Below are 26,717 nucleotides of genomic sequence, written 5' to 3'. Positions count from 1 at the left end.
CAGCGATACATCCGCTCAGTCCACTGTCTACGTTTAGGCTGCTGAGGTTTCCCAAAGATGACCTTACTTCCCATGAAGAAACGCTCCTGTCCGCAGGGTCAGAAACACACTTAACCCGGCAACAGAAGATGGGGAAGGAGGTGGCGTCTGCACCCCTCCCCCCAGAGCCCAAATCTGTAACTAAGAATCAGCACTGAATTTTCTTAAGTATAAATTCTGGCCAATGGAGTAGTATGGGCTACCGTTCTACCTAAAGAATTCAACAAATCATACTTATGAGCCATTTAAGAGTGATTATTTTTCCCAATTTGCTTCAAATGAGATTCATTATTGACCAAAATAGCAGCTGGCGCGAGTTTCCAAAATAGCAGCTTCCCAGTTTCCTTTGCTGGCTTTCGAAGAGGCGGTGAGGCAGCCTCACAGTTTCCTAAAACCTGCTGTGAAGAGGTGGCCTGCTGGCCTCACGGTGGCCTGACGGCATCAGCTAAAGATAGCAGGAGACTAAGAATAGCTGGGCGCCCTGGAAGGCCCTTCTGCTCTGTTCACCGCAGACGCCGGGGCCGGTAACAGACGGCACGCAGGCTCATGCGAGCAGAGCCCAGAGGCTGCGGGATGAAGTGTGAACTGGGCAAACCCCAAACTGTACAAAGTGGTTTCTGATCTGTGACGGAGCAGCAGCCCCAGAGAAGTCGGCTCGGCCAGAGACAGGAGGTCCCCGTAGCCGCGCATCCTGGGCCCAGCAAGGCTGTCCCCCAGTCCTCAAGGTTCTGTCGCTCGGGTTCCTGGGACAGCTGGGCCCTATCCTGGACTTCAGGAGGGAAGAAAGCCCTTGCATCAAATCCATGAAAAAAGACAGCCCCAAACGCTGCCAGTGTGGAAGCCCACTTAACCCACCCTCCCTGTCATTCCCCGTATGTTTGCCCACTCGCCAGCCCTGTGCGTGGCGGGAAGGTGGGGGGCCCTGGGGGGGGCAGGCGAGAGGGGCTTTCACCCCATGCTCTTCTTTTACGTTTGCATCTCGAGCCACATGTATGTCTATCCATCCATCAACGAAGTCATCAAGATAAAAAGATGGAGAACATGAACACCAGAGGCAAGCGATAAGTAATATTTTTAGTTAAAGCTACCTGGAAACTGACAAAGTGATACAGGCGCCAAGTGGCGGGGGGAGGGGTAGTCACCAAGTTCATGGGCCAACAGCCAACCCTTCAGTCCAGGACAAGGCGGGAGACTGTTTGGTAAACGCAGCTTCATTGGTGCACAGCCAGGCCGGCACCATGAATGGTCCACGGCCACCTTCCTGCCAGATGGCAGAGCTGAGTCACTGCCACAGAGCTTGTAGCCCCGAGAGCCTAAAACAGTTACTATATTGTAAACACTTAGACCCCCATAAACCCAAAAGATTTGCCCTTTTCAAAACAAGTTTGCTACCTGCTGGTCTAGGGAAAAGGTAAGGAAAAAGGGACGTTCTTCCTTTGCTCATCAGAGAAGGGCCGTCACTAGAGCCCTATGAGTAACCATTACTCATTCATTCCCAGTTAGGAGTCAAGGAGACAGGTCGCTAGTGCAAAGTACAAGAAAAGTGTGGCCTCACCCCTAACAAATGCTCCCAGCCCTGAGGCTGGCCCCTGGGTGGGCTGCTTGGTTTAGAGTTTCCTTCTGGAAACACGAGTTGGGTGAGAGGAAGGTCCCCTGGCCAGCTGCCCTGGAGGAAGCTGACTCAGGACATCTGCACCCACGGCCGGGGCTGGGCAGGACCCTCCCACAGAAAATCCCTGCACCTCACCCTGCAAGATTCCTTCACGCGCAAGAACAAAACTGGGCCCCTTTGCTGGTCTCTCCCGCTGGATTTTAAGTTCCTACAGGGAAGAGAGCAATTCTTATTTCCGTTGTCTAGTTTTTTCTGTATTCCCAGCAGCTAGCACAATACCTGGTCCACAGTGGGCGCTCCTTAACTATTGGTTGAATAAAATGAAAAATACAGGTAAACTTGCTGAAAATAGAGCAGCAAGCTATAGCCAGAAACAGCATTCAGCCTCACCAACACCTATAACACTGAGTTATTTTAAAGAATTCATAGACAGTATGAAAGAGCCTTAAAGATGTAAATTAATGAAAACTTGCAACGTCCCCAAAGTTTTCCATTAAGATTTCCCAACACCAAGTCCCCATAAAACCCCAGAAGGACAGGTCTGGAGACCTTCCCAGTTGGTGGCTGGTGAGCACGTGGAGATGGGGACGGCGGTGGCCTGGAACCTCCGTGCCACCTCGCCACTCCTTGTCCTGTGCATCTCTTCCATCTGCCTATTCCTGATGAAACCCCGTTCCCTGAGTTCTCTCCATCCAACACTTTACTCCCTGTCTTGTGCCCTCTGACCTCAATCCTGTGCTCACGGAACACTAATCAACAGGGTCAGACGGCTAAAATCGCTGCCGTCGATAACATTGTTAATAGACTAAAACCGCTATCATAGACGTCATCATCACCTACAAACTCAGGCTGCCTCTCCAGCGCGAGATGAGTGAACAGACCCCCAAGCCAGGGACCACCTGGCCTGAGAATCCTAAACCCAGGGACATCCTGGCTCCCGAAATGTCCCTAGATGATGATGGTGAATCCCAGTCTCTTTGTTCTTCCCCTAAAAAAACCCCAACTCAATGTCCAAGAGAGAGCGATCTGAGGCTTGTCTCCCACGCCCTTGCTTGGCGCCTGAAATAAACCCTTATTTTGCTGCGAACACCTGCTCTCAGAGTTTGGCTTTCTGTGCTGCAGGCTCACAGCCCTTGCTCGGTTACACTGAACTGTGTACTTTTATAATAAGCTGGTGAGTTAGTATGTAAAGTGTTTCTCTAAGCTCTGTGAGCGCTCCAGCAATTTAACCGAACCCAAGGAGGGGCCGTGGGAGCCTCTGACTATAGCCGGTGGGTCAGGAGCACAGGTGGCAACCTGAACCTGGGATCCGCGTCTGGAGCAGAGGGTGGTCTTGTGGGATCTGACGCTGTCGACAGTCATCATGGAGTTGAAGTTTGGAGAGCCCCGTGGTGCTGGAGTACTGCTGACTGAGTGAGGGAACACGCCCCCCGGCCGCCCCCCTGGAACTCGGTGCAAAAGCTAATTTCCCGTGTGTCTAAGCTCCTTCGTTACTATGTCACCACAGGCTAACTTTATGCAGAGGGGAAAACTACCCACTGTCTGCGTCTGGGGTCATGAAACACAGACTCAGCGCCAACTCCACGCAGACTATCCTGAGGCACCTGGCGGGCCTAGGCTCGTGTGGGTGCAGTTGGTCCACCGGGCTGGTGCAGGGGGGCACGTGAGGGGCAGCGAGCGCGAAGCACAGACAGAAAGGCAGAGGCAGCAGATGGCGGGGCGGGGCGGTCAAGGCCGGCTGGCCTCAGCAGGGAGGGAAGAGGCTGGTGAGGAGGGGAATGGATCGGCCTTCAGCACGAGCGCCCCTCACCCGCCCCGGGTCCCCTCCTCCGCGGACACACCCTCACACACAAGGCCACATGTCTTGGAACCATGGAGGTACCTGTCTGTCCAGGGCCCACGGCCCGCAGCCATCCCCCGCAGACCAGTTTCCCGGGGCAGGGGGGTGGCGAGGCCTCTGTGATGGCCCCTGGGTTGAAGCAGGTGTGGGGTCCAAATTATCCACCAGGAACAGCACGGCCTGCCTGCCGAAGGGGCAGTGACCTTAGGAAGGGGCAATGGCGATAGGAAGGGACAGTGGCCTTAGGAAGCGGCAGTGGCCGTAGGAAGGGGCAGTGACCGTAGGAATCGGCAGTGGCCGTAGGTAGGAAGGGGCAGTGGCAATAGGAAGGGGCAGTGACCGTCAGCTGGGAACCAAGACACTGCCCAGGACGCAAGGCCCGGGGGCAGAAGCCGCAGGTGCAGCCTGGAGAGGCGGCGGGAAACAGGAGGGCTGGGCGCCAGACGGTGGGTGGGACAGGAGAGCAAATGATTCCTGAATCAAACAGGCGGATGTGGATTCCGGCTCCTTTGTCCAGGTTCCCAGCACAGAGCTTCGCAAGCCCTTGGAATTTCCTGTGAGGCAGGAGTGTCCTTGTATTTCAAAAGGGGCCCCTTCCGGCCACACCTCCCCAGCTGGCTCAGGTGGGCCGCTGGATGGTTTCAGGGGAGGGGCTGGCCACGCACTGATGCCAGGGCTGGAACTCCCGCCCCGCTGCTGACCTCTGGGGAGGGCAGGGGGCTGGAGAGTGGGCTCAGCCACGTGGCCAGTGAAGTGCTGAGACCCCAGGGGGCAGCCTGGAGAGCTCCGCGGTGGGCAGGCACCTCAGGCGCAGGGAGAGACGCCCCGACCCCCCGGGACAGGGCAGGAAGGCTCAGCCCCACCCTGACCCCCAGGCCTCGCTTCCACTGGGCCCGGGGCAGACTTGTGTCTTTTATAAAAATTGGAATTGTACGGACTGCACGTGTCTGTAATACGCAGCAGTGCCTGGAACACGCAGTAGCGTCTGTACGCGCAGCAGCGTCTGTGATACGCAGCAGTGCCTGGAACACGCAGTAGCATAAAGGCTGTACAGCCAAAATCACAAACATTTACCACAGGAGAACTTGGGGTATTTATTCTCAATCCAAGTATGTTTGGCTGTTAAAATGTTTTCTAAAACTGTGTTTTCCAAAGAACCCCACGCCCCCTCCTGATCAACGACCGACCTGATGGTGTGATGAGAGAGCCCTGTCTGCTTTGGGGTGCGGCCGTACATTCTGAAATAAAACTGGATGTGACTCAGGAGGAAAACTCTTCTTCTGGCCGTGAACTCTGCATGTACCCATTTCACCAGCTTTTATTGCAAATACGTGAGGCCCTACTGTGCGTGTGACATTCTGTCCGGCTCATTCAGCTCTTTGTAACCTGAAAACCACCTCTTCCCCAAGTAGGACAATCTCTGCTCAGGGCTCTCGATCCTCATTCCGGGAGAAACCCCAGCAGGACGCTTCCACTTCCTTGTTTCCAGAACACGCCTGAGCCCCCGGACTCGCCCCCAAGCCCACCACCCCTGTGCGGGGCTCCCGACCCCCGGGGCTTGCGTGTCCACAGACCCGAGAGCCCAGAAAGCACAGGGCTCAGGCGGACCCCGGAACTGCCGGGGTTTCTGCAGTTTCGCCTGCCATCGCCCGTGCGGCTTCTTCCAAAGCAGACAGAGAGGGGGTTCTGGAAGGGGAGCTGGGCTGCCCCCAGCCGAGCCCACTTCACACACACGGACCAAAGCCGTGAGGTGGGGGGGGTGCATGGCAAGTCCAAGTCCACGAAGCCAGGCTCTGGCCCTGGATGGAGGGGTGAGAGCCCGCCCAGGCCCGAGGGGGCCTCGGTCCCGCACCTGCCCTGGCCCCAGAAGGCAGGGCTGGGCCAGCAGCACCGAGGTGGCCCCCTCTGAGTCCCCCCGAGCTGGACGAGGGGGGAGAGCAAGCTAACCCCGAGCTGGACGAGGGGGGAGAGCAAGCTAACCCCGAGCTGGGGGAGGGGGGAGAGCAAGCTAACAACACGGCAGCCGCACGTGTGCTGACAGGACGGAGACGAGGGTCACACGTGGAGAGAGATGAGTCTGTAAAGAATTCCCAGGGGAAGGGCGGTTTCAGGCAAGGGCAGGGGAGCCGCCGGGGCAGAGCGGTAGCAGGAGGGAGCCGCCCAGCCGCGGGCCTGTGCGGAGCGACGAGGGTTAGACAAGCAACACAGCCTTCTCCGGTGGAGTCTGGGGCAACCGAGGGCTCTGGTCTTACAGGAGGCTTTGGGTCCATAACAAAAGGCTGCAGGAAGCAACCCGTGTGTCTGCCAACAATGATGGATAAACAAAACGAGTGATATACATGCAATTATTCAGCTTTAAAAAGGAGGGGGATTTCTACACACGTACGACGTGGACGAGCCCTGCGGACACTCTGTTGAGGGGAATCCTGTGTGACTCCACTTACAGGAGGGACTCGTCTCGACAGGTCAAGGTCACGGAGACAGAAAGCACAACCATGATCACCAGGGCGGCGGGGAGGGGCAGCTACTGTTAAATGGGGACGGAGTTTCCACCTCAGACGAAGAGTCCAGGGATGGACGGTGTGATGACTCACAATCGTGTGAATGTACTTAGTGCCTCTGATTTTATGTCGTGAAATGGTTACAGTGGTAAATTACTACAATTAAAAAAAAGTGCTGCCTAAGTATCTCATGAATCCTTTGGAAACTATAGGACGAACAGCCTGGGGTGTTTGCAGCCGTCCCGTGGTCAGGGGTATTTCACCTTCATGTGTCTCTGCCAAAGCTTCCCCACACAGAGCACCTGTAACAGCACAGAAGCACACAGAATAAGCCCAGGGTGTGGGGCTGGAACACGGAGCGGCCCGATTGAGCAGACAGGCCAGCCCCCGGCTCTGCTCCTTCCTTCCTGTCGCCCCGCCCCGTGGCGGCTTAGAGCTGAGGCGGGGATCCTCCGAAGGGCAGGAAAACCACAGCGTTTTCTCTGGTTGAGAGGGGAACGTTTCCCATCAAACCCAGAAGATGCTCCCTAAGGATGGGGGATGAGGGAGGGAAAGGTGAGGGGAGCCGGGCTTGTCATGGAGGAAGAAAGGCAGGTGAGGGAGAGGGAACAGGAGGAGAGCAGAGAAGCCCAGGGGGCCGGAGGGACAAGAGGTAATTAAGCCACAGGGCTCTCTGACCCCTCTCTGTCCTACCTGGTTTCAATTCATCCTTATCAACGGTTAGCTACCAGCAAAAGATTAAATGGCCCGAATGTGATCTTCCCACAAACAAAATGGGAATAAAATTTCCATTCTGCCTGAAACAACTGCGGCCTTAGAAGCCACAGCTTAAACAAGAATTAAAAAGCCACGAGAGGGCTTCCCTGGTGGCGCAGTCGTTGACAATCCGCCGCCAGTGCAGGGAACACGGGTTCGAGCCCTGGTCTGGGAAGATCCCACATGCCGCGGAGCAACTAAGCCCGTGTGCCACAACTACTGAGCCTGCGCTCTAGAGCCTGCAAGCCACAACTACTGAGCCCACGTGCCACAACTACTGAAGCCTGCATGCCTAGAGCCCGTGTTCCGCAACAAGAGAAGCCACCGCACTGAGAAGCCCGCGCACTGCAACAAAGAGTAGCCCCGCTCTCCGCAACTAGAGAAAGCCCGCGCGCAGCAACGAAGACCCAATGCAGCCAAAAATAAATTGATAAATAAATAAATTAAAAAAAAAAAAACCCCACGAGACCTTCTAAAAGGTAGGCATGAGGAAATGTAATACAATTTCAATACCGCCGTTTATGCAGGACACGACTCCTTTCTGTTCGAACGTGTTCAATAATATGAATTCTTACATCCACAAGGATCATGAAATTTATAAAAAATAATTCCACAAAGATCCACAGAGCCTTGTGAACTCTGTTATGTAATACTGTGCAGATTAATTTACAACTATTCCAAGTCCACGGAAACCCAGCTGAACTTGTTTTAAACGTTCACGCCTCTACTCACAAGACCCAAACGTATCTCGTTTGAAGATCCAAACCCACGCCAACTGTAGGTCTATTCGGGCTCTGAGTTCCAGGGGTGGCTGCCAGAAAACCACCCCCCTTTGAAAGTGTCCCGACACTAAACGCACAGCCCTGCCCGGTGTGTGTTCGGCACTGGGTCCCGGAACATGGCTCCGGAATGTTCGCCTCTTCATGGTTCTGTCCAGTGGCTTTGAGAGCGGGCGGGAGCGGGCGCTGTCTGGCTGGTTTTGCTGCAGCCGTACAGCTGCACGTTGGCGGTCTTAGCCTCACGGGGGCACCAGGCTGGTCCATGGAGGGGGCTCCACAGGAAAGGAGCTGGGGGCTGTGACCACCAGTTAATCAGCAGCAGCACTTCCAACGATAAGAAAGGGCCTCTGCCCCGGGCCGGTCCAAGGGTATGGCTCTCTCCCCACCCACTCTTAGCGGTCAAGCTGTGGGACCCAGCGGGCTGCCTACCGAAGGTGCATGTGGTGGCCATACAATGTAGGGAAAGGACCCGCCCTGGAGGCAGGCCAGCCTCTGCCCCCAGCCCCTGTGTGACCTGAGCTGGCGGCCTCCCCTCACTGTCTATAAGTTGGGGGCCCAAATGACACCACCTACACAGGAGGGCTGCAGGAAACCAGCCCTCATGCCCTGATCCCCAGGTAAACCGAACCATGAACAGAGCATTTCATCCGTGTCTGGGGGCAGGGTGGGGGGACTTAATCAGGTTGCTCTTTACCTGTAGGGACACTGCGTTGCTTACTCCTGGGAGCTACTGGGAAGCAGAAACCGACTGCAGTACGTTTGAGGCATATGTAGCGCTAGGCATTTGGAAGCAAACACGGAGAAGAGGCACGTGGCAGCTCTTTTCACGAAGCTCCGTCTAGCACTGTGTCCCCTACAGCTGGCCGGGCTGGGGTGAGGAACCTCAGACTCGGGATGCTAAGCAAGGCCTCTCCCCTGCCCTGTCCTCATCCTTGCGCTCCAGAACCGAGTCCGCGCCGAGGCCCCTGGGGCACATTCAGAAAGACGGCGGGGACCACGCAGCCTCCTTCCCGTCTGTCCCCATCAACGTGAAAGTTCAACCCGACCTCACACGTTGGAGCGGCCTCCCAGCCCCCGGATCACCACTCTCTAGTAAACTCAAGCCTGGAATTCTGAAAAGCTGCCCCAAGGTGAAAACACACCCGGGACCCGGGGACAGTCACGTGTCAGCAAGTCCGGTGGCCCTTCTTTCCTCCCCGGTGTCCCATCAAGCAGAGCTGAGATCTGACCTAAGTTAGCTCCGCTCCTTCCCTCTGAGTTTCTAGTTTGAACAAACAAGTAACTTTGGACAATTCTCCCCTTGATTACTTCAAGTCGATTTTTAAAACCACAAAACTTTAGAGTGAACCCTAAATTCTAAATTACAACAGGACTGGAAAAGACGCTGGCTCTGCTTTAGGAGGAATGTCAGTCCCAGGCCGGCTGTAAACCTGCCTCCCCCCCGCCGCCTCCTGGCTGGGGCCCCGGAGGGAATGGACGGTGGCCGGGCATCAGTCCCGCGCTGGGCACCAAGTCAACAGCACGGCCGCTCCGGGCTACCCGCCACGCGCTCGGGCGGAAGGGGTGCACGGGGCCAGTCCCCGGATGGACCCCCAAACAGAATGCGCGGTGCGGAGCCCCCGCCCCGCCTTCATCGGCCTCAGCGACTTCTGACCTCAGCACTGTTTTCAACAACAAGGTGCCTCCGCGCCCTCGTCAGGGGCAGCAGCGGTCGGTGCCCACCCCGTGCCCCTCGTGCCCCCCTGCCCCCCGCAATCGGCGCCCCCTGCTCCGAGCTCTGCCACTCGCCGTGTTTAATCACTAACCGCTGCCCGGGTTCGCAGGAACTGGGGCCAGGGCGCCCGAGCCCCTCGCACAGCAGCAGTGACAGCAGGGAGAGCGGACTCTGCCTGGTCCTGTCCTGGATTGACGGTCGATCTTTATTACTATCCGCCTCCCCGCTGCCCAGCTGGCCGCCTCTCAACGACCTCCCTCCATCACCCCTTTCGTTAAATACTGAACACCTGTACCCCTACCTGCAGCGAGAACACCGACCGTAGGGCCCGGGTGTCAGAACCGCCCACGGGCCCAGGGGGGCTGCCACCCCACCCCAGACGCAGGGCCAGGCCCCCTGCTGCGGGAGCTGTGTCCCCCCGCCCCGCCCGTCACAACCGGAGCAGCAGACGGATGGGACCGGGCTGCCCTCCGGAGGCGCTGGGCCCCCCTCCTCCTGCTCCTCCACCCGCTGGAGAGCCACGGGGGGCTGCTCTGCGGCAGCGGGGGTCGTCAAGCCGTGAGGACCGAAGCGGAGAAGCAAACGTGCGCGCGTGTGGGAACCCCGCTCACCGGCGAGGACACGGACTCCACAGGGCACGGGCCGCGTGTGGACGGCATCCTCGGCTGCAGAGCCACGTGTGGATTTTACACGCTGGAGGCCTCGCCCTGGCCTTTAAGACAGAATCCAAAACTTATTGAGGAGGTGCCTTTCCAGAAGGGCCCACAAGGCCGGCAATGGAACTTCAGGTCGCAGGCCTGCCCGTCTGCGAAGAGAAAGTCCAGAAAATCTTCATGACCCTGTCGCCGGCTACAGATCTAAGGCTGGTCAGTCCGTCACCGGGACGAACACGCCAGATGCTGAGCAAGCGGCAGGCCCGAGCCCAGGCTCCCACTCCCCAGGTCCCCCCTCGGCCCCGTCCCCAGCAGGGCCAGCGAGCCCGGGGCGGGAGCGGGCAGCTCGTGGGCCCACGTGGGGCGCCGGACGGGCCGCCTGCCGTGGAGCAGGACCCCTGATACACACCGGCTCCCTGAATCCCCCTTAGGGTCTGCTCTTCGGGCCCGGCCCACGGCCTTCGGGTCAAGACCTGAACCAAATCGCTCTCTTCCTCGACCGGGCCCATTAAAATAACAAAATCAAGGAGAATCAGATACACACGATCCTAAATCTGGACACAAACCCCAACCCCGGTGAGTTCAGAGCACAGGCAGGAAGTCAGTCATTCACTGAGAAAATGACCGAAGGTGGGTGAACTGTCTGCCAGGGTTGGGACAAAAAAGGGAAAAAAATCAGCACCGGGCACGGCGACCCCAGTGACAAGTCCTCATCCCAGCGAGGGGCAGAGGCCTTCGTGTGGACGAGACGTCCTCCCTCAGACCTCAAACCTTTCTGAGTCTGCAAGGGTAATGGATTGATAGAAACCAGCATCAACCCATCTTTCAAGAAACTTAAATTGTGAGGGTGCTAAGGAGGTGCCATCAGCGCTCTTTAAGTTTTACTTTTCCGTCAGCTCCAAAGATCACCTGCCAAGCTGGGCATCTCGCCAACTCCCTGTTACAGCTGCGGTTTTTTACAAGCCAAACTATTTAAGAGAGATAATTATTCAACTTTTCAACTAAGTTTCTCGTTAATAAATTAAGTACTTAATAAGAATGCGACTTACTGCTTTTGAAACCATGCTGTTCTCTAAAAAGCGACAGGGCAATTTATGAAATCAAGGGATTATTATTTCAATTTAAGAACAGAAAAATCTCATATCCCCTTTGGAGTAGAAATAACAGGAAACTGCTTCTCACAGACCCAATTTTACAGAAAATATTTAATTTTAAGTTTAATCTATTCTTAATAATTTTTTAGACAGTAAAAGAATACATGTTATAGATGAACTCAAAACAGAAAACTGATCTGAACCAGTGAATCAGCAGAATGCAGTTTCTGGAGGAAAATTTCACATAAAATGCTTTAATTCCTATTCCTTATCAATGCACTTAGGAGAAAGCCACGTGGCTTTATAATATCGTTAAACGAACACCATTATGAACTATATTATTTGAAAGTATTGCCAACTAGACATAACTTTTATGATATTCTGTTTCATTACAGAATGACTTGTTCTAAGACAAATATCAGATTTTCTTCTCTGGAGCGATAATCACCACTCTGGCCGCTCTCGACAAGCACACACGAAACAAAACATAAAGCCCAAATGAATCCTCACATTCAAGTATTTAAATTTTAATAAAACTTACCATTGCCAATTATTTAAAAGAAAAAAAAAACCCTCCTGCCAAAGGTACATTTTCCATTAAAATTTAATCAGCGCTTAGGTTTCAATAAGTCTTCCCATGACCCTGATAAGGTCCTTATCATTGATTAAAAAAAAAATGTTTCCAAAAAAGCAAGATATACAATATCAAATGTGGAATAAACTACTTAAAATTGCTCTTATATCAGTTTCTGTTTGGGAAGATGAAAAAGTTCTAGAAATGGATGGTGGTGATGTGAATGTACTTAAAGCCACTGAACTATACACTTACTTCGAAATGGTCAAAATGGTAAATTTCAGGGATATTTTACCACAATAACAAAAAAACTGCCCATAAACCAACCTACCGTATATTCACTCAATAAGTCAATGCATCTTTATAATGTTAAACCATCTTAATTTATCTATTATGTAACATTTTCCTCCTTTGGCCATATAATTTTTAAAATTTTTATTAGAGTATATAGTTGATTTACAATGTCGTGTTAGTTTCAGAAGTACAGCACAGTGAATCAGTTATACAGATACATACGTCCGCTCTCTTTTTAGATTCTTTTCCCATATAGGTCGTCACAGAGTATTGAGCGGAGTTCCTTGCGCTCTACAGTAGGAGGGCCATATAATTCTAAAACAAACCGAAACCTTTATCAAAGGCAACACATATAACACATTCCATATTTTAAGCAATGAAATTTGCGGGGCGGCCACGTGCTCCTATTAAAACGTTGGTGACACATCATCCCTGTCACATCCCCCCCCCCCCCCACCGCCCTCGGGCCTGCCGCCCTGGGCTGGCCTCTGGTCTCCATCCTGCCCAGAACCATCCTGTCTCCCCGTCCCAGACCTGGCTCCTGTCACCCCCTCCGCCCCGTGACCCCCTCCCCGGCTCATGTCTGTCCGCGGCCCTTCCCGACACCTAGCCTACTGTGTGCTTATTTATTTTGTCATATACCACCCAAATGCAGTCTCCGGGGCGCCCGGGGTGTCTGTGTATTCTGCCCTGCCACGGAACCCCCTGTGCCTTCAGCAAGTGTCAATAAACATCTGGTGAGCAGCCGACGCTGAGCACCTAGTGTGTACCGAGTGCATCGCACGCCTTCCTCTGCTGGGATCTTACTGCCTTTGCCCCACGCGTGTTCTCAGTGCCAAGGGTTTCCATAGCTTATTCCCATTTTACAACAGAAAAATGGGGAAATGAGCTGAACATCAGAAGCGAGGACTCAGACTCTAGCCACGGGATGGTCACCCCGACTTTCTAACCGTGCTGCTTTCAGATTTACATCCAACTGAAAAAAATGCACGCACATACCTCACGGCTATCGACTATTTTAATGGTTTGCCTAAATGTATCCGAGTCAAAACAACTGTTTCCATACACTTTCTAAACAGAAAAGGTAACGTAAATTATTCCACATGCACATATCTGTCACTTTCAGATATTTCACCAGATATTTCACCTGAAAGTGACAGATAAATCTAGGTCTGCTTTACCCTCATATCACATCTCTTCCACACCAGTGATCACCCCATGATTTTGTTCCATGGAACGACTTTAAATTAATTCCATGATTTAAAAACTCATGTTTTGTGGGCAGTCCCCGAGGCCGTCCTGAAGAATCACCCAGAAATCCGGATGACATTCCAATGGCCGCCCTTCACTGTCCCTAATCCTTCGCTGAAAACAGGGTGGAGGAGATCCTCTTTGCTCTGAAGGAGGGCGATTACGTAAGGGCTCGGACGGCCGACTCCTTCCCGGCAGCCGGGGGTCTGCCCGGAGAGGAGGGAGCGGCAGTCAGCCCCCGGTCCGGGGGCAGGTTCAAGGGAGCGAGGCCAACATGCCAGGCCAGTGTCACACTCACATGGCCCAGGTACGAACTTGATCTTCAGGAAGCAGAGCCCGTCATTCTGCACAGACAGTTCAGATGGGACAGTATGGGGAGGTGGGAGAGCCCCTCAGGGTTCTGTGGCTTTAACTAGTGTCACAGCATCAGACGGGGTGAGCGACCAGCCTCCCAGCAACAGCAGAGGCCATCCAAGCTCCTAATCACATGATGAATAATGCTTTAGGATCATTTCCGACGCGGGCTTACAAGAGCGTAAGCAAATTTTTAATAAAAGAGAATGAGGCTGTGATTATAGAGAAACCTAAGAGGGAAAGGTCCACAGCAGCTGGCTTGGGAGCTTACGCACTGCCGCGAAAGCCCATGATGTGTGGGCGACAGGGTGACACCATGTTCTGGATGTGCAGTCACGTCCCTGTCACCCTAACGACAGCTCGGGGTCACCTTCCAACCATCACTTTCCAACTTTGCCAAAGGTAAGAGGTCACCCTGTACAGAGCAGGCCAACAGCGTGGAGTCCCTAAAACCCAACCCCACTGACGAGGAGAATCGGCTCGTTACGCAGCGGCCTCCCAGCTTCCTCAACAGGCACGTCCGCCCAATCCAGTTACGTGGCAGATACCGTGACATCTGTCCTGTCAACAAGCCAGACGCTGTGGATTTAGGTTATAACACAAAACCCAAAACAACACTTTATAGTCTTGTCTTAATACCAACCACCACCCTCCTACCAAGCCTCCTACGGGGGGGGGGGGGGGGCGGGGAAGAAGCAACAGAAGGAGAAGAAAAAGATATAAATAGACACAACCTTAGATCTGATCAAATAATGGAAACTGTGGTCTGTCAGAGGTAACAACGGCCTAAATCTGCACAGTTTAAAAAGTAACCCATTCCCACTACACGTTTATTTTACTTTATTCTTCCCAGATTTTGTGGAACATTTTTTCTTGTATTTGTTTGATAAAACAGTCAGCAGACGATGCACTGTTTCAAACTGCCTCCTTTTAGGTTCTTTACCTGGGTGAATGTTTACAACCCAAACCGTGCCTCCTCTAATAGTATACAGCCTTGAACTGTACTGTGTCCCCCTGTATACAGCCTTGAACTGCACTGTGTCCCCCTGAATTCACATGTTGAACCCCTAACCCCCGATGTGATTAGAGTTGCAGATAGGGATTTGGGGAGGTAATTAAGATGAAATGAGGTCATAAGGGTGGACTCGTAATCTGATAGGACTGGTGTCCTTACAAGAGGAGGAGAAGAGCTCACTTGCTCTGCTCCCCTCCCCCCTTCCCTCCCTCTCTGGGCACCAGCGGAGGCAGCTGAGGGGAGGGAAGGCTGCCACCTGCAAGCCAGGAGGAGGCCCCTCACAGGAACCCACCTGCAGGCCCCAGGTCTTGCACGTCCAGCCCCGAGGCTGAGAATCTGAGCTCTGCAGTGGGCACCAGCCCTGCCTGCGGTGAGCAGACCAGGACCCGCACAGGCCTGTCACAGCTTCGTGTTTTAGATGCTGGCACTTACACACAACATTAAAGTTCACAGACCCGCCATGAGCATCTCAGAGAACAACCCCAGAAACAATGTCAGCTTTTCGCCATCAAAACCACTCCTTCCTCAGCCACGTTCTTGGTATCACGTCCTCAATAATCAAACGTGTGTGTTGACATGATTGGCATCTCAGAGTCGTGCTGGCTGGTCTCTGACCTAAGACCCAGGAAAGAGGCGTGAAGAAGGGCGCTGAAAGGTCAAGGCAAAGGGCACAACGTCCACGCTCGCTGGGAAGCCCCTGACCCAACGTAGACGAGGGGACAGAGGGGTGGTGAGCTGCCCCCGGGGAACACAGCCGGGAGGGGCAGACTGGACGAACCAGGCCCCCGTCCACTGTGTTCACAGAAAGATTCGTGAGCCCCAAGGAGACTCACAAAGAGCGTGCGCATCTTCCCAGGCGCATGCGCTCACGGGCTCCAGCGGGACACCACGCCCACACGGGCAGCATCCCACCCACCCGCGTGCCCGGCGGCGGGAGGGGCTCCTGGAACAGACGCAGGTCCCCCGGCAGGTAACATGTGAAGGACACGGTGCAGAAGATGGTCACTCTGGCCTCTACCCATCACGGAACCCATGAAACAGGCACTGATGTGAGCACAGCAGAAACAAAGTGAGTGGAAGTTAAAAGCCTTTTTGCCACTGGCAGCCCACCTTTGCGAAAACGTTTCATCCGCAAATCACACACAATGGACGGGGCAAATTTCTCAAGGGCCACCAACCCTGACAGGTGCAGCCAACTAATGTGGGCTCAAGTCCGTGTCGAGCGGGGGCAGATTTTGATGCCGGGTGACGCGGGGCACGCTGCTGCCTCCCCGAAAACTGACTTCTTCTGCCTCCTACATCACTCCCGAGAGGTGCTCTGATACTGAAACCCACCAAAGATAAAATCAAAACCACAGAAAAATGGGAAACGTTTTGCCCACAGAAACCAGGAGGGTGGGAGGTGGTTAAATATTTCTGGAACAAGAATTTGGAAATCCATCCATCTGAGTGACTTTTCTCCTCAGAGGATGACTAACTCCTCAAGTCAGGAGTGACGGAAACATAGATGGGAAGGACACCTGCAAACGTGTGTAAATATGTTACCACCAAACTCCTCGCTGAGAGCGTGGGGAAAGGAGGACTCGGAGGAAATGACTTTCCTCCCGCTCCACTTAAAAATGGGGAAAAATATGTAAAGGGTTGGTTTGAAGAGGCAGCTAATGATTAACTCACCCACAGAGCTCACCTGTTCTGGTCTGGCCTTCACCCAGGTGACAAAGGTAACGTTAACAGAGGGGGCCTAAAATCCTCTCCTGACTCTCGACCCAATGGTGGGTTTTTTCCGGGTCCACACGCAGCATGAGTGAGCCCCCCACCCCTGGAGATAGTGCTGGATCGCCCCCCCCCCGGCACCACCCCCCAGCACCCAGCACACACACCGGGGGACACGGAGCCCACAGCTCTGTTCTCGGTGGCCAGTCACACGGGTGTCTTCTAAACTCCCTACAGACGCAGCTTGCTTTGGGCTCAAAGGTCCACCCAAACTGGAGGAGCCTGTATCCTGGGGTGGTGATGACAGGGCAGCCACAGGACAGGGCGCTGGACCCTCCGTGAAGGGCAGCTGTGGTCCCGGGAAGCCACCCAACGCAGCACTGCCAGATCACACCATTTATGAAAAAGCGAGGAAACCTGGATACTTGCTCACACTCACCCATGTTCAAATGTTGGCCAGACACTCAAGTAGCTCTGACACAACCACATCAGAGGGACCAGAGGGCCGGTTCCCTACCTGTGTCTTCAGACAAGGTTCTCAGCCTTCACTGGGGCAGGCACTCCTTTGAGAACCTAGCAAATCTGGGAAACCCCTGCCCAGAAAACAAAAAGCATCCACGCAAAAAGCTCTGCTCTCTGTGCGATGGGGGTCCAGGCCTCACGGGGACCAGCTAAGAATGCTCGTTCATGACGAGGCTCCGGGAGAGGGTCCTTTCCAGGCCCGGGGTCTGCAGGACGGACGCAAGAAAAGAGGAGACCCATCCCGGGAGCCCAGTGCTCAGAGGACCAGCCCTCGAGCCACAGACAGAGCATGGCGGAAGCTACCCCCGAGTCAGGCGTCCGCACCAGAGGTGCGGGACCGCGGGCTGTGACCTTGGGGACTTAACTTCCTCCCCTTTAGTGTTTATTAAGTGAGGGGGTGGGACCGGACGCCTTCCCTGTCTTTTCCCACATTGTTAAAACTCTGTGAAATGTACCAGGGAAAGAGAATCCAAAAGCTTGAGGTATCATTAATCACTCAAGTCCTTGGAAGCGCCACGGTTTCCTTCGGAAGCATCCAAGGGCAGCTTCTTCAAGGTTCTTGTTATCAGCAATGATAAGAGGCGTAATCAGTCTTGGGGCAGATGTTCACGGAGCGCTGACTGTGTGCCAGGAGCGGTCCCCGGGCCAACGGGGGAGGGGGGAGGGGGGAGGGGGGGCGGGAGGGAGGCTGGGCTCCAGAAGGTAACGTGGGGTCTGCGTGGGATCTGCGGACACAGAGGAGGAATTCCAGGTCTCCCCCAGGCAAGGTGCTGATGGGGAGGGAGAGGGCACCAGCATCAGGCCCCAGGGGTGACCCCGGTGAAGGGGCAGCGGACCCGCTGGGCCCTCCTCTCTGCCTGGACGCGCCCGCCAGATGCCGCAGCTCAGCGAGCCTCGCGGCCCCAGCTCCAGCACCCACCACTGCCCAGCGCCCTGGGACAGCACATCTGGGCCCCCCCCCTGCCCAAGGTAAACGCCACAGGAACAGGGACGGGGGTCCGGCTGTCTGCCCCTTGTCTGGCTCAGGCTGCATTGGTGAACATACACCAAACGTGTGCCGCGCCTAAGAAACCCAGCAGGACTCTGTGAGGCCCTCCGGGTACAAATCCTTTCCGGGTCCCCCGTCTCCTGTTTGTAGGAAAAACGTTTCAGTGTCCGTGACCTTCCCTGGGTTCCAAAGGGCAGACTCCAACAGCTGCTATCGGGGAAGGGGAGTGGGGATGTAGAGACACGGGAGGGGCGACAGTGCAGCCTGGGGCCCGGCTCCCCCAGAGGCACGCACATCACCACCACATCTCGGAGCTCTTCTGCAGGAACCAAGACCCCACCCAGCCGCTTCAGGCCGAGCACAGATTCCTGGAGCCCCGCCCTGCTACCTCGCCACCAGCCAATCAGAAGACAGTCACGCGCCCTGCCGCCCTCACCCCCGATTTTGCCTTTAAACACTTCCCCCCGAAAACCGTCAGGGAGTTCAGGGTTTCTGAGCGCGAGCCGCCAGTTCTCCTTGCTCAGCCCTGCCTGCAATAAACCTTTCTCTGCTCCGAACGCCGACGCTGCGGTGCGTCGGGCACACGAACTTGCACTTGGTAACACCTGCACCAAGTACGCTGAGGCCAGCTGTGAGGGCAGAAAGGCGACCCCTGGCGGGGCCACCTCGGACACGATGGAGATGGGGACGGACACGCCCACCGGAGGGACACCGAGATGCCACATTACAGAAACGTGGCTGTGAAGGAAAGGGAAGCGGGGAGATCGTGGGAGGGGAATGCGGGGTCAAGAAAGTCTGCTTTCCAAAAAAAAAAAAAAAAAGGCGATTTCAAGGCATGGCTGAGTGCCACAGGGACTGGGTGACGTCACCCTAAAAGGGAGCCGCTGCTGATTCCGGAGAAGGAGGGGTGAGGGGCGGGGGACCCCAAGCTGCAGGACAGACCTTTACAGAGCGGGCTCACCTGCCCCGAACCAGAAGGGCGGCAAGAGCACCCACAGGCGTGGGCCGGTGGCAGAGGGCGCCCCGTCTGAGGACCGCTGCGCTCTCCGCCGCGTGCAGGGCGAGCACGGCCCTCCACGCCCTCCGCGGGGGAGCGGGGCCAGAGGCTCTCCAGGGAGCAGCGGACGCCGTCCCTCCGAGGAGTTGGGGCTGCCAGCAGCACCAGGGCTCACCTTTCAAATAAGAGGCCCCTTGACGGAGCATCTCCCCACGCCACAGCGCCCCATCCTGGCAGCGCCCCGCAGGGAGCCGCAGTCGGTGCCTCGTTTCAAGCAGGGAGACGCCCAAGGCCTCGCGGTCAGAGGCCGGGCCAGGTCTCAAGCTGCCTGTTAGGCTCTGACGCTGAACTTTTGACCTCCACAAACAACTATCTTGTTTCTCAGATACCAGGAGTCAAGTAAAAGCAAAAACCATCCCTTGTTCAATCTTGTTGAGTTTATATTGCTGTAAAAATGGCTTTTTATTGATTTTCACTGCAAGTAAATAGCATTTCTGCCGGCATTTAACTTGGTTAAAAAAGCATCTGTAAGTCTGGGACTTGGGGATCTAAGCATCTCTGATTAGCCCTGCTGCCAGTGGAACATGTGGTCCCAGCACCAAGGAACAGTGCGTCTCTAGGTTTCAGGGCCCAGCACAGCTGTAAACAGAGGCCTTCTTGCGTACTGAGCGGCAGCTCAGTGCATTCCAGGTGGTTTTGGCCAACTGTAAACTGAGGACAGTGCGCTTATCCCTAGAAATGCAACTGACTGCAGCAAAACCCAATCGCCTAAACCCCCTTTTCCCCTCGGGTCATTAAACCTACCCTCAGGCATGAAAGAAAAGCATGCCAAGGTCCCTTGTCCCCAACAGACACTCAACAGGGTTTGAAAGGACAATGGAAGGAACTGAACAGCCAGGACACAAAGGTTAAATTATACACCTGGCAGACTGCTTTGAAAGGCCTGTGCAAACACTGTAGCACAGCCCTCGGGCCAGCCTAAGGGGTCACCTACTTCAAATACCTGAAGGCCTCGGTGGTTCCAGCGGCTTAACTTAGTGTCCTGGGGTGTAGACTCCAGGAGCAGATCCGGAGGCCCCATGTCGGAAGCGCCATTAAGAGGCAACCCCAAGTCAGGCGGCACTCAAAGTTTTTAAAACTAAATCTGCGTCAGATGGATGGGTCCGCCTGTAGGGCAGCATCAGTGGGCACTGACGTCCACGGCACACACCATTTGGTGATAAAAAACAAACCAGAGCAGACCCATGTGCATGCATACAAATAGTGAATTTTTAAGAAGGTGTAAAGCATTCTAACACAGCCACGCCTGAGGTTCTCCAGCGACCAATGATGTTTACTAAAAACAAATACCAGAAACATGACAAAATTAAGCTTTACAGTCAAATCTCCTGAATGTGAGGCGTGGATGGAAAGAAGAAGACAAGTGTCTTGACAAGGTGGTCCTCCTGGCCTGGAAATAACTGTTGTGGTCAAACGTGGCCTGCAGGCTTTTCGTCGGGCCTGCAGCATTTTGGCACCCCTCGTTTTAAAATTTCCCGAATCCCATCTGAGCCCTACACGCTGCTCCAGAGCAGGGCACCCAGGGCCCCTGGTGGCCGTACTGACAGGCCTGGCCGGCAACCAACAGAGGTGCTTGCCCTCCCCCGGCCAGTGACCGGGGGCAAAGTTATGCTAACGGCTAGTCGTGACACGTGTGCTGAGTACTTCCGCAGAGCCGGCACCGCTCTTAGCTCCTGGCCTGTACTAACTCATTTAATCCTCACAATAACCCTCTGCAACGGGTACCGCTATTCATCCTCAGATGAGAGAACCGAGGCAGAGAAAAAGCGAAGCCACCTGCCCAGGGTGACACGGCCTCAAAGTGGGCAGGCCAGGTCCACACCCAGGTGGGCTCCCGGAGACTCTGCAGGTTCCTCTCAGAATTTAAACTCCCTGACTCTAGGTTTCCCACCTCACATCTCTTCTAAGAGGATAACACTAGTTCTCCACCCACTTCGTTAAACATTTCTTTTAAAAGCTCGAGGTACAGAAGCATTTTGCCATTTACAAGTACAGCGCACCTCTACGTGGCTTATATGCGTCCAGGCTCACAAACGACCAGTAATGCCAGCTTTGGCATATACCTGGCCTAACCCGGAAGGGAATTCTCTCATTCATTTGCCTATTCTACCTCTCTGGAATTAACCCAGAATAAAATACCCACAGCAATGGTTTCCAAGGACTCCTTTATCTTTGGCAGCCCTCAGGCATCATCATGAAAAGGTTTCTTTGTCCTAGAAATTCTGACTGTGTGAACACCAGATGGGAACAGGGTATGACTTTATTCATGATTATGAAATACGTCATATACGGAAACCACAAGGAAATATGAATATTTAATCCCAGAGTCTTTCTTTGCCCTCTAGCAAAAGGAAGTATAATTAATTCCTACATATTGAAACATAATTCAGTTATAAGGAAACAGATTGACTGTTTCTGGAAAAAGTCAAATTAGTTTATTAAACTCATGTCTAATATCATAGAAATGAATGGTTTTGTATGTGAATATGGTGAAGTAGCCAAGTGATCAGACTGTTAAAAAAAAAAGATGTGGAATGAGAAACAAAGAAATAAAGAAATAATAATAGCATCCCATAACTGGATTCCAGGGACATTACCAAATATATATGCTGGGAACGTTCACTGAAGAATATTTACCAGTTAGGTTTGAGAAAAATAAGTCTAATAACACAGCAAAGGGGAATTAAAAAAATATAAGGTACACCAACATTTATATAGATTGATATGACATGAAACAGCTGAAGGCCTGGAGGAAGTAAGGGAGTAAAAGCACAAAACTCGGACACCTGTCTGCCCGACTCCGAGGACGAAGGGGTCAGGAACAGGAGGGAGGGGAAGACCCACCAGGCGGTGGGCCTCGGCCGGTCGGAGCAGGAGGGTGGCTCACCCGCCCTTCACCTCTCGTAGACAGAGACCGCATTACCGCTCACAATTCAACTCTCCTTCCTATCACAGAGTCTTAGAGTTGGAAGAGAATAGAAATTAATTGGAAAACTAGTGAGCACATCCTAGGTAAACACTGGCTCTGCGCTCGTGGGCCATAAGCCTGAGATCAGAATGTCTGGGACCCGTCAAGCGTTTCTCTAAGACATCTGGTTACCTACTGCCACTGTTACCTGATTTTCCAGAACTTACTACTGTAGAGACACCAAGGTGACCCTGATGTTTACACTCACGTTATAAGATGGACTCAAGAATCCCTGAGGGGACAGGGCCCTTCCCATGGGAAGCCTTCCCGGCCCTAACCAGAATCCCAGAGGGGTTCGCCCCACTAACTGGAAGGCAGACCGCCCTCCCCAGGGGAGCTACTGGAAGGTGCCACAAGCTCCCCTGACCCTTGAGTCCTCTGGTGAGTGGATTCGGGGGAAGGCATTGATTCAACGTTCCCCTTGGATGAAGAGAAACACTCGTCTGCGGCCAAGGTCTCCTCGAAGAAAGCTCATAAATATGAATGACTGACGAAGAGAATTCCTCAGCCAGAAAAAACCAAGTTCCCACCACCGTTCCCTCTTCTAGCGGAAAGCTCAGTGCGCGCGACTTTTCCAACCTGTGACTGGCGGCGTGCGCGCGGGGGACAAGGGGGCCTGTGTCAGAGACGCGACCAGTTTCCTTCTCCTGCGCGCACCCCCTCTACCCCCGGGGCCGGCGTCAGCGCCGCACGCGGCTCCCCTCGGGCGGATGTGAAACAAACCCAACTCGCCCCTCCGCGCCCCCCTGCCCACGCCCGGCGTCGCCACGCGCCTCCCGGAGCGAAGACGCCGGGGCAACCCCGAACCGCCGGCCTCGGGTCTGATTGGTTACTTTCGGGACAAAGGTCCCAAACTTCACTTCCGAACCCCCCCGGTGCTGTTACCAAACTCACGAGCAAAGCCACCGCCGTTTTCCGTGTGGGCGCCCCTCTCCCTGTCCCTTAAGCCTGGGGCAGAGCCGGCAGGCGAGGCCGAGCCCGAGCATCCCTCCCCAGCCCGGCCCGCGCCGATCTAAGCAGTCTCTGCCCCGGCAGCCCCGCCCGGCTCCCGGGAGGAGCGCGGCGGGTGGGCGCCCGCGCCGTCGGGGCCCAGGTGCCAGCTCCGCAGGTACCCCGCGTCCTGCCGTCCCCCGGGGCGCGGTCGGCCGCACGAGGCCGCCCAAGCCCTCAGCGCCCCCGGGCCGGCGGCCGCGGCAGGGTCGGGGGCGGAGGGCCCGTCCCGCCCTGTCCCGCCCGGCCCCGGCCCCGGCCCCGGCCCCGGTCCCGCGCCGGCGGCACTCACGTATCTGTGCACGAGCGTCCGCACGAGGCTGCAGTCCATGGCTCCTCCGGCCGCGCCCGCCCGCTCAGCGCCCCCGAGCCGGGCTCGGCGCGCCCATGGGCCCGGGCCCGAGTGCGGCCGCGCGCTCCGCCCCGGTCACGGCCTCGGCGCGCCGGGCGGTGCGGGGGGCGGCCGCGACCCCTCAGCGCTCATGCCCGGCCCGGCCCGCGGCGGCCGGCTCGGGGGTGGCCGCTCAGCGACCGGAGCCCGCGTGCCGAGGCCCGGGCGGTGGGGCTGCGGGCTCGGGGGCGCGGCGGCCGGCGCTCCCGCCGCTGCTCTGCTGCTCTGCTCCTCCTCTCCGCTCCGCGGCTCTGCCCTGCTCTGCTTTGCTCCCGGTCTCCGCCCGCCGCCGTCTCGGCCCGGCCTCCCGCAGGCCGGTCCCCGCGCGCACGTCACGAGCGCGTGTGAGCATGCGCCCCGCGGCCCGCGCCCCCGCCCAGCGCCCCCGCCCCCGCCCCGCGCCCGAGTCCCCGCCCCGCGCCCGCGCTCTGGCGCTTGGGTGCCTGCCCGCCCCGGCCCGCCCCCCCGGCGCAGGGCCGCCGAGGGGACCCGGGGGCGGAGGGCGGGGGCGTGGCTCCCTGTTGCTTCCGCCTCCCGGGCGGGGGTGCGGGCCGCGCAGCCGGGGCCTGGACGGCGGGCCCTGGGCGCCCAGTCCTGGGTCCGGTCCGAAACGTCTATCTCCCCGCGAAGGCCCGAGGGCGGGCGCGAGATCGCGGGGAGTCGGGGAGGGGGCGGGATCAGGTTGGGCCGGAGACCAGTTAAACCCGGCCTGTGTCTCCCTCGTGCTCGCCGGCCCCACGCGCGGCCCGCCTGCTCGGCAGGTGAGGGGGCGCCGAGGCGGGCCCCGCGGGGCTTGGTCGCGCAGCTCCTCTGCGCTGGGGCGAAGGTGAGCGCAGCGTCTCCCACCTAGGATCCCCGCTTCTTTCTGGAACCCCGCCGGCTCCCTCGCCCTGGGCCCCTGGCCCAAGGACTCCAGACCTAAGACAGTCACAGGCACTTGTAATCCGGCGGGGCTGAGGGGTTGGAATCAGCCCTGAACCTGTTCGGCCAGCCCGGCCCCGCTGGCCGCCCCCTTCGGTCCTGCCGGTCCAGCTCCTGCCTCTGTCCCCGGCTGCGCCAGGCGGTCACCCGGAGGCTGAGCCGGGCCCGCGGGAAGGAGCTCTGGGCTCCGGGCCTCCAGGCCCGGGGGGTCGCGCGCTCGTGCGTTATCTGGGCACCAGACGGAGAACCCTTGCGTCTCTCAGACACCTCGATTTCAATCCCAGGGAATGCTTCTGTTTTCCCAACGTGAAACGAACTATCTCTTCTCAATCACAGTCAGCCTTGAATTAATGGATGCACTTTGTTTCCAGCGTCTGTTCTCACTGCCACGGGCCACAGCTTGTGAAACCAGAGGGGCCTGACAACGCCTTTGGCGGCTGGCCAGGAGCGGGACTCCTGCCCCTGGAGGAACGCCACTGAGTGTCCCCCTGGCTGGTCGTGGAAGAGAAGCCACTGGACCCTTTGGGGATTAGATACAGAAGCCTGGGATTGAGCGGGAGTGAATGGTGGTCATGGCTAAACTATCTGGGTTCTGAACTGCTTTTCTTCAGTAAAATGCTCGTTTTTGGTCACCTAATTCATTGATTCTCCACTTTCCAACCAAATCTACTCTCTCCTGCTTGGCATCCAGGAGGCCCATGGCCATCATCAGTGGAGCTTCACCAGCGGGGCGTCAGTTGCGGGCTGAGACCAAGCAGAGAGGCTGGGGCCTTTTCTTCCCTCCTCTGCAGCCTGGCCTGGCAGTGTCTGTGTCCTTCTGTGACCACAGTGCTTGCCCAGCTTTCTTTTCTGTTGAATCAATTCGTGTCAGGCTCCGAATGAGTGGGTGACAGTTGTCACCCCATGCTTCCTACCCGAATGGGTGACAGTTGTCACCCCCTGCTTCCTACAGCCAGGCAGCGGTGTCAGCTGGGCCCTGGGGCACAGCACCTCTGGTGGGTCGTGGAACCATGATCACACTGCAGCAGGTGGTCCTGTCGCCGTGCGGTCTTCCACATCTCCTCCCAGGACCACCTTCTGCTTTCTGCCAGGACCCTGGCTGCTGGAGCCAGATATTGACTGGCCTACCACCTTGCAAATGGTGACATTTGCAGGGGGCAGGTAGAAGGACACAGGCAGAGATCATACAAGGCCACAGGATAAAGGCTGTGTGCCTTTCAGGAACGCCTGTTTTGTTCAGTGGTCAATGCTGATTTCATCTTTTAGTAAACACTGTGGTGACCACAACCATGCCCTCTTTGTCCTTGCTGGCAGAAACCCACCTTGGTCCAGGTATCCACCCTCTGCGTGGCTAGGGGTAAACTGGTCCATGTAAGCTAATCTCAGTAACTCCATGCCTCCTCTTGTGATTGGTTTAAAACGAGTTTAAGCCAGTGAATCCTGCTGTTGGGAAAAGTCTCCTCACTCATAAAAAGGCACATAAAGAGGACATGCTCCTCGTTTCCTGCTGGATGTTGTGTGTCTGGATGTGATGTCTGGCGCTTTGCAGCCGTCTTGCATCCGTGATGTGACAGGAACAGCGTCACAGTGGGGATGGCGGCGTGGAGAGATGGGAAGAGCATGGATTCTTGGTGACACCACTGGGCCACTACCCTAACTTGGATTTCATGTCTTGAGAGATAATAAATACCCTTATTGAGTTGGATTTTCTGTTGCTAGCGGCTCACAGCATCCTAATTCTAAACCTATGGAAACATGGGATTGATATATACACACTAATATGTATAAAATAGATAACTAATAAGAACCTGCTGTATAAAAATAATAATAATAAAAAAATAAACCTATGGAACCAAACCAGTTAGGACTCTATTAAAGTAACATTAAGTCCAACTCACGCTGTGAGTGGGTTATTTGTTTCTGTGTAACAGACCACACAAACTTGGGAGCTTAAACACCAGTGAGCTATTATTTCTCAGGACTGTGTTTTGGGGGCAGGTTCCTCTGTTCCACCTGGTCTTGGCTGGGATTGTTCATGCATCTGCATTCTTTTGGGGGCTTAGCTGGGCCCTGGGGGTTTCTGATGGCTTTAGTCACACGTCTAGTGTCTCGGCTGGGTGAATGGAGAGCTGGGAGCAGGTGGCCTCTCTCTCCGTACTTGGTGGTCAGCCTGAGCTTCTTTACATGCAGCTGGATCCCAAGAGGGTCAAAGTGGACACTGGCCGGGCCCTGACAGTCTGGGCTTGGAAGTTCCGGACCATCACCTTCCCCTCATTCTACTGGGGAAAGTAAGTCCAAGACCATCCTGGATTCACGGGGGAGAGGCAGAGCCTTGTACATAAAGGATGAGAGAACCTATGAACAGTCATCTTCAGAAATAACCTACCTTACACATCAAACGATGACTGAGTATGTTGACAATATCACAGGAAGGTCACAGTGAAACGGCTGTGGGAACTCCAGGGCCTGTGTGTTTCTTCATTCCCATCCAAGGGGAAAGAGAGTCTCCACTCTGATTGGACCGGCCACATCCTCTGCCCATTCCTGGCCAGTCAGGTACTAGGATGGTGGAATGCCATCAGATGATTGGCTTAGGCCTGGGTTAAGTGCAGACCCCTGGCTAGTAGGTGTCCGTGGAGGATGGAAGGATCCTAATGAGCTTGGGGCCATCAGGGCCTTCCCCTGACCCAC

General features: G+C 55.5%; 1 protein-coding gene and 1 long non-coding RNA gene across 10 annotated transcripts in view; one reads left to right on the top strand and one right to left on the bottom strand.

Annotated features, from left to right (window-relative positions):
• The window catches only part of ATP11A (ATPase phospholipid transporting 11A), a 126,094-nt gene extending 102,973 nt beyond the window's left edge, over positions 1 to 23,121 (bottom strand). For all 9 annotated transcript variants that reach the window (XR_009498721.1, XR_009498722.1, XR_009498723.1 and 6 more), the window contains exon 1: positions 23,007 to 23,121. Coding sequence is in view for 6 of the 9 variants with exons in the window: in XM_059902944.1 (XP_059758927.1) it covers positions 23,007 to 23,045 (39 nt within the window). In the remaining 3 variants the exon portion in view is untranslated. The remainder of the gene's footprint in view (positions 1 to 23,006) is intronic.
• Positions 23,122 to 23,651: 530 nt separating this feature from the next.
• LOC132352375 (uncharacterized) lies at positions 23,652 to 24,663 on the top strand. Its single transcript, XR_009498701.1, has 2 exons — positions 23,652 to 23,931; positions 24,398 to 24,663. It is a non-coding gene; the product is annotated as an uncharacterized LOC132352375 (long non-coding RNA).
• Positions 24,664 to 26,717: the final 2,054 nt, after the last annotated feature.

Source organism: Balaenoptera ricei, chromosome 18 (genome assembly GCF_028023285.1).
Source record: "Balaenoptera ricei isolate mBalRic1 chromosome 18, mBalRic1.hap2, whole genome shotgun sequence".
In the NCBI taxonomy this organism is placed as follows: domain Eukaryota; kingdom Metazoa; phylum Chordata; class Mammalia; order Artiodactyla; family Balaenopteridae; genus Balaenoptera; species Balaenoptera ricei.
This window is presented reverse-complemented; position numbering and strand designations above follow the sequence as displayed.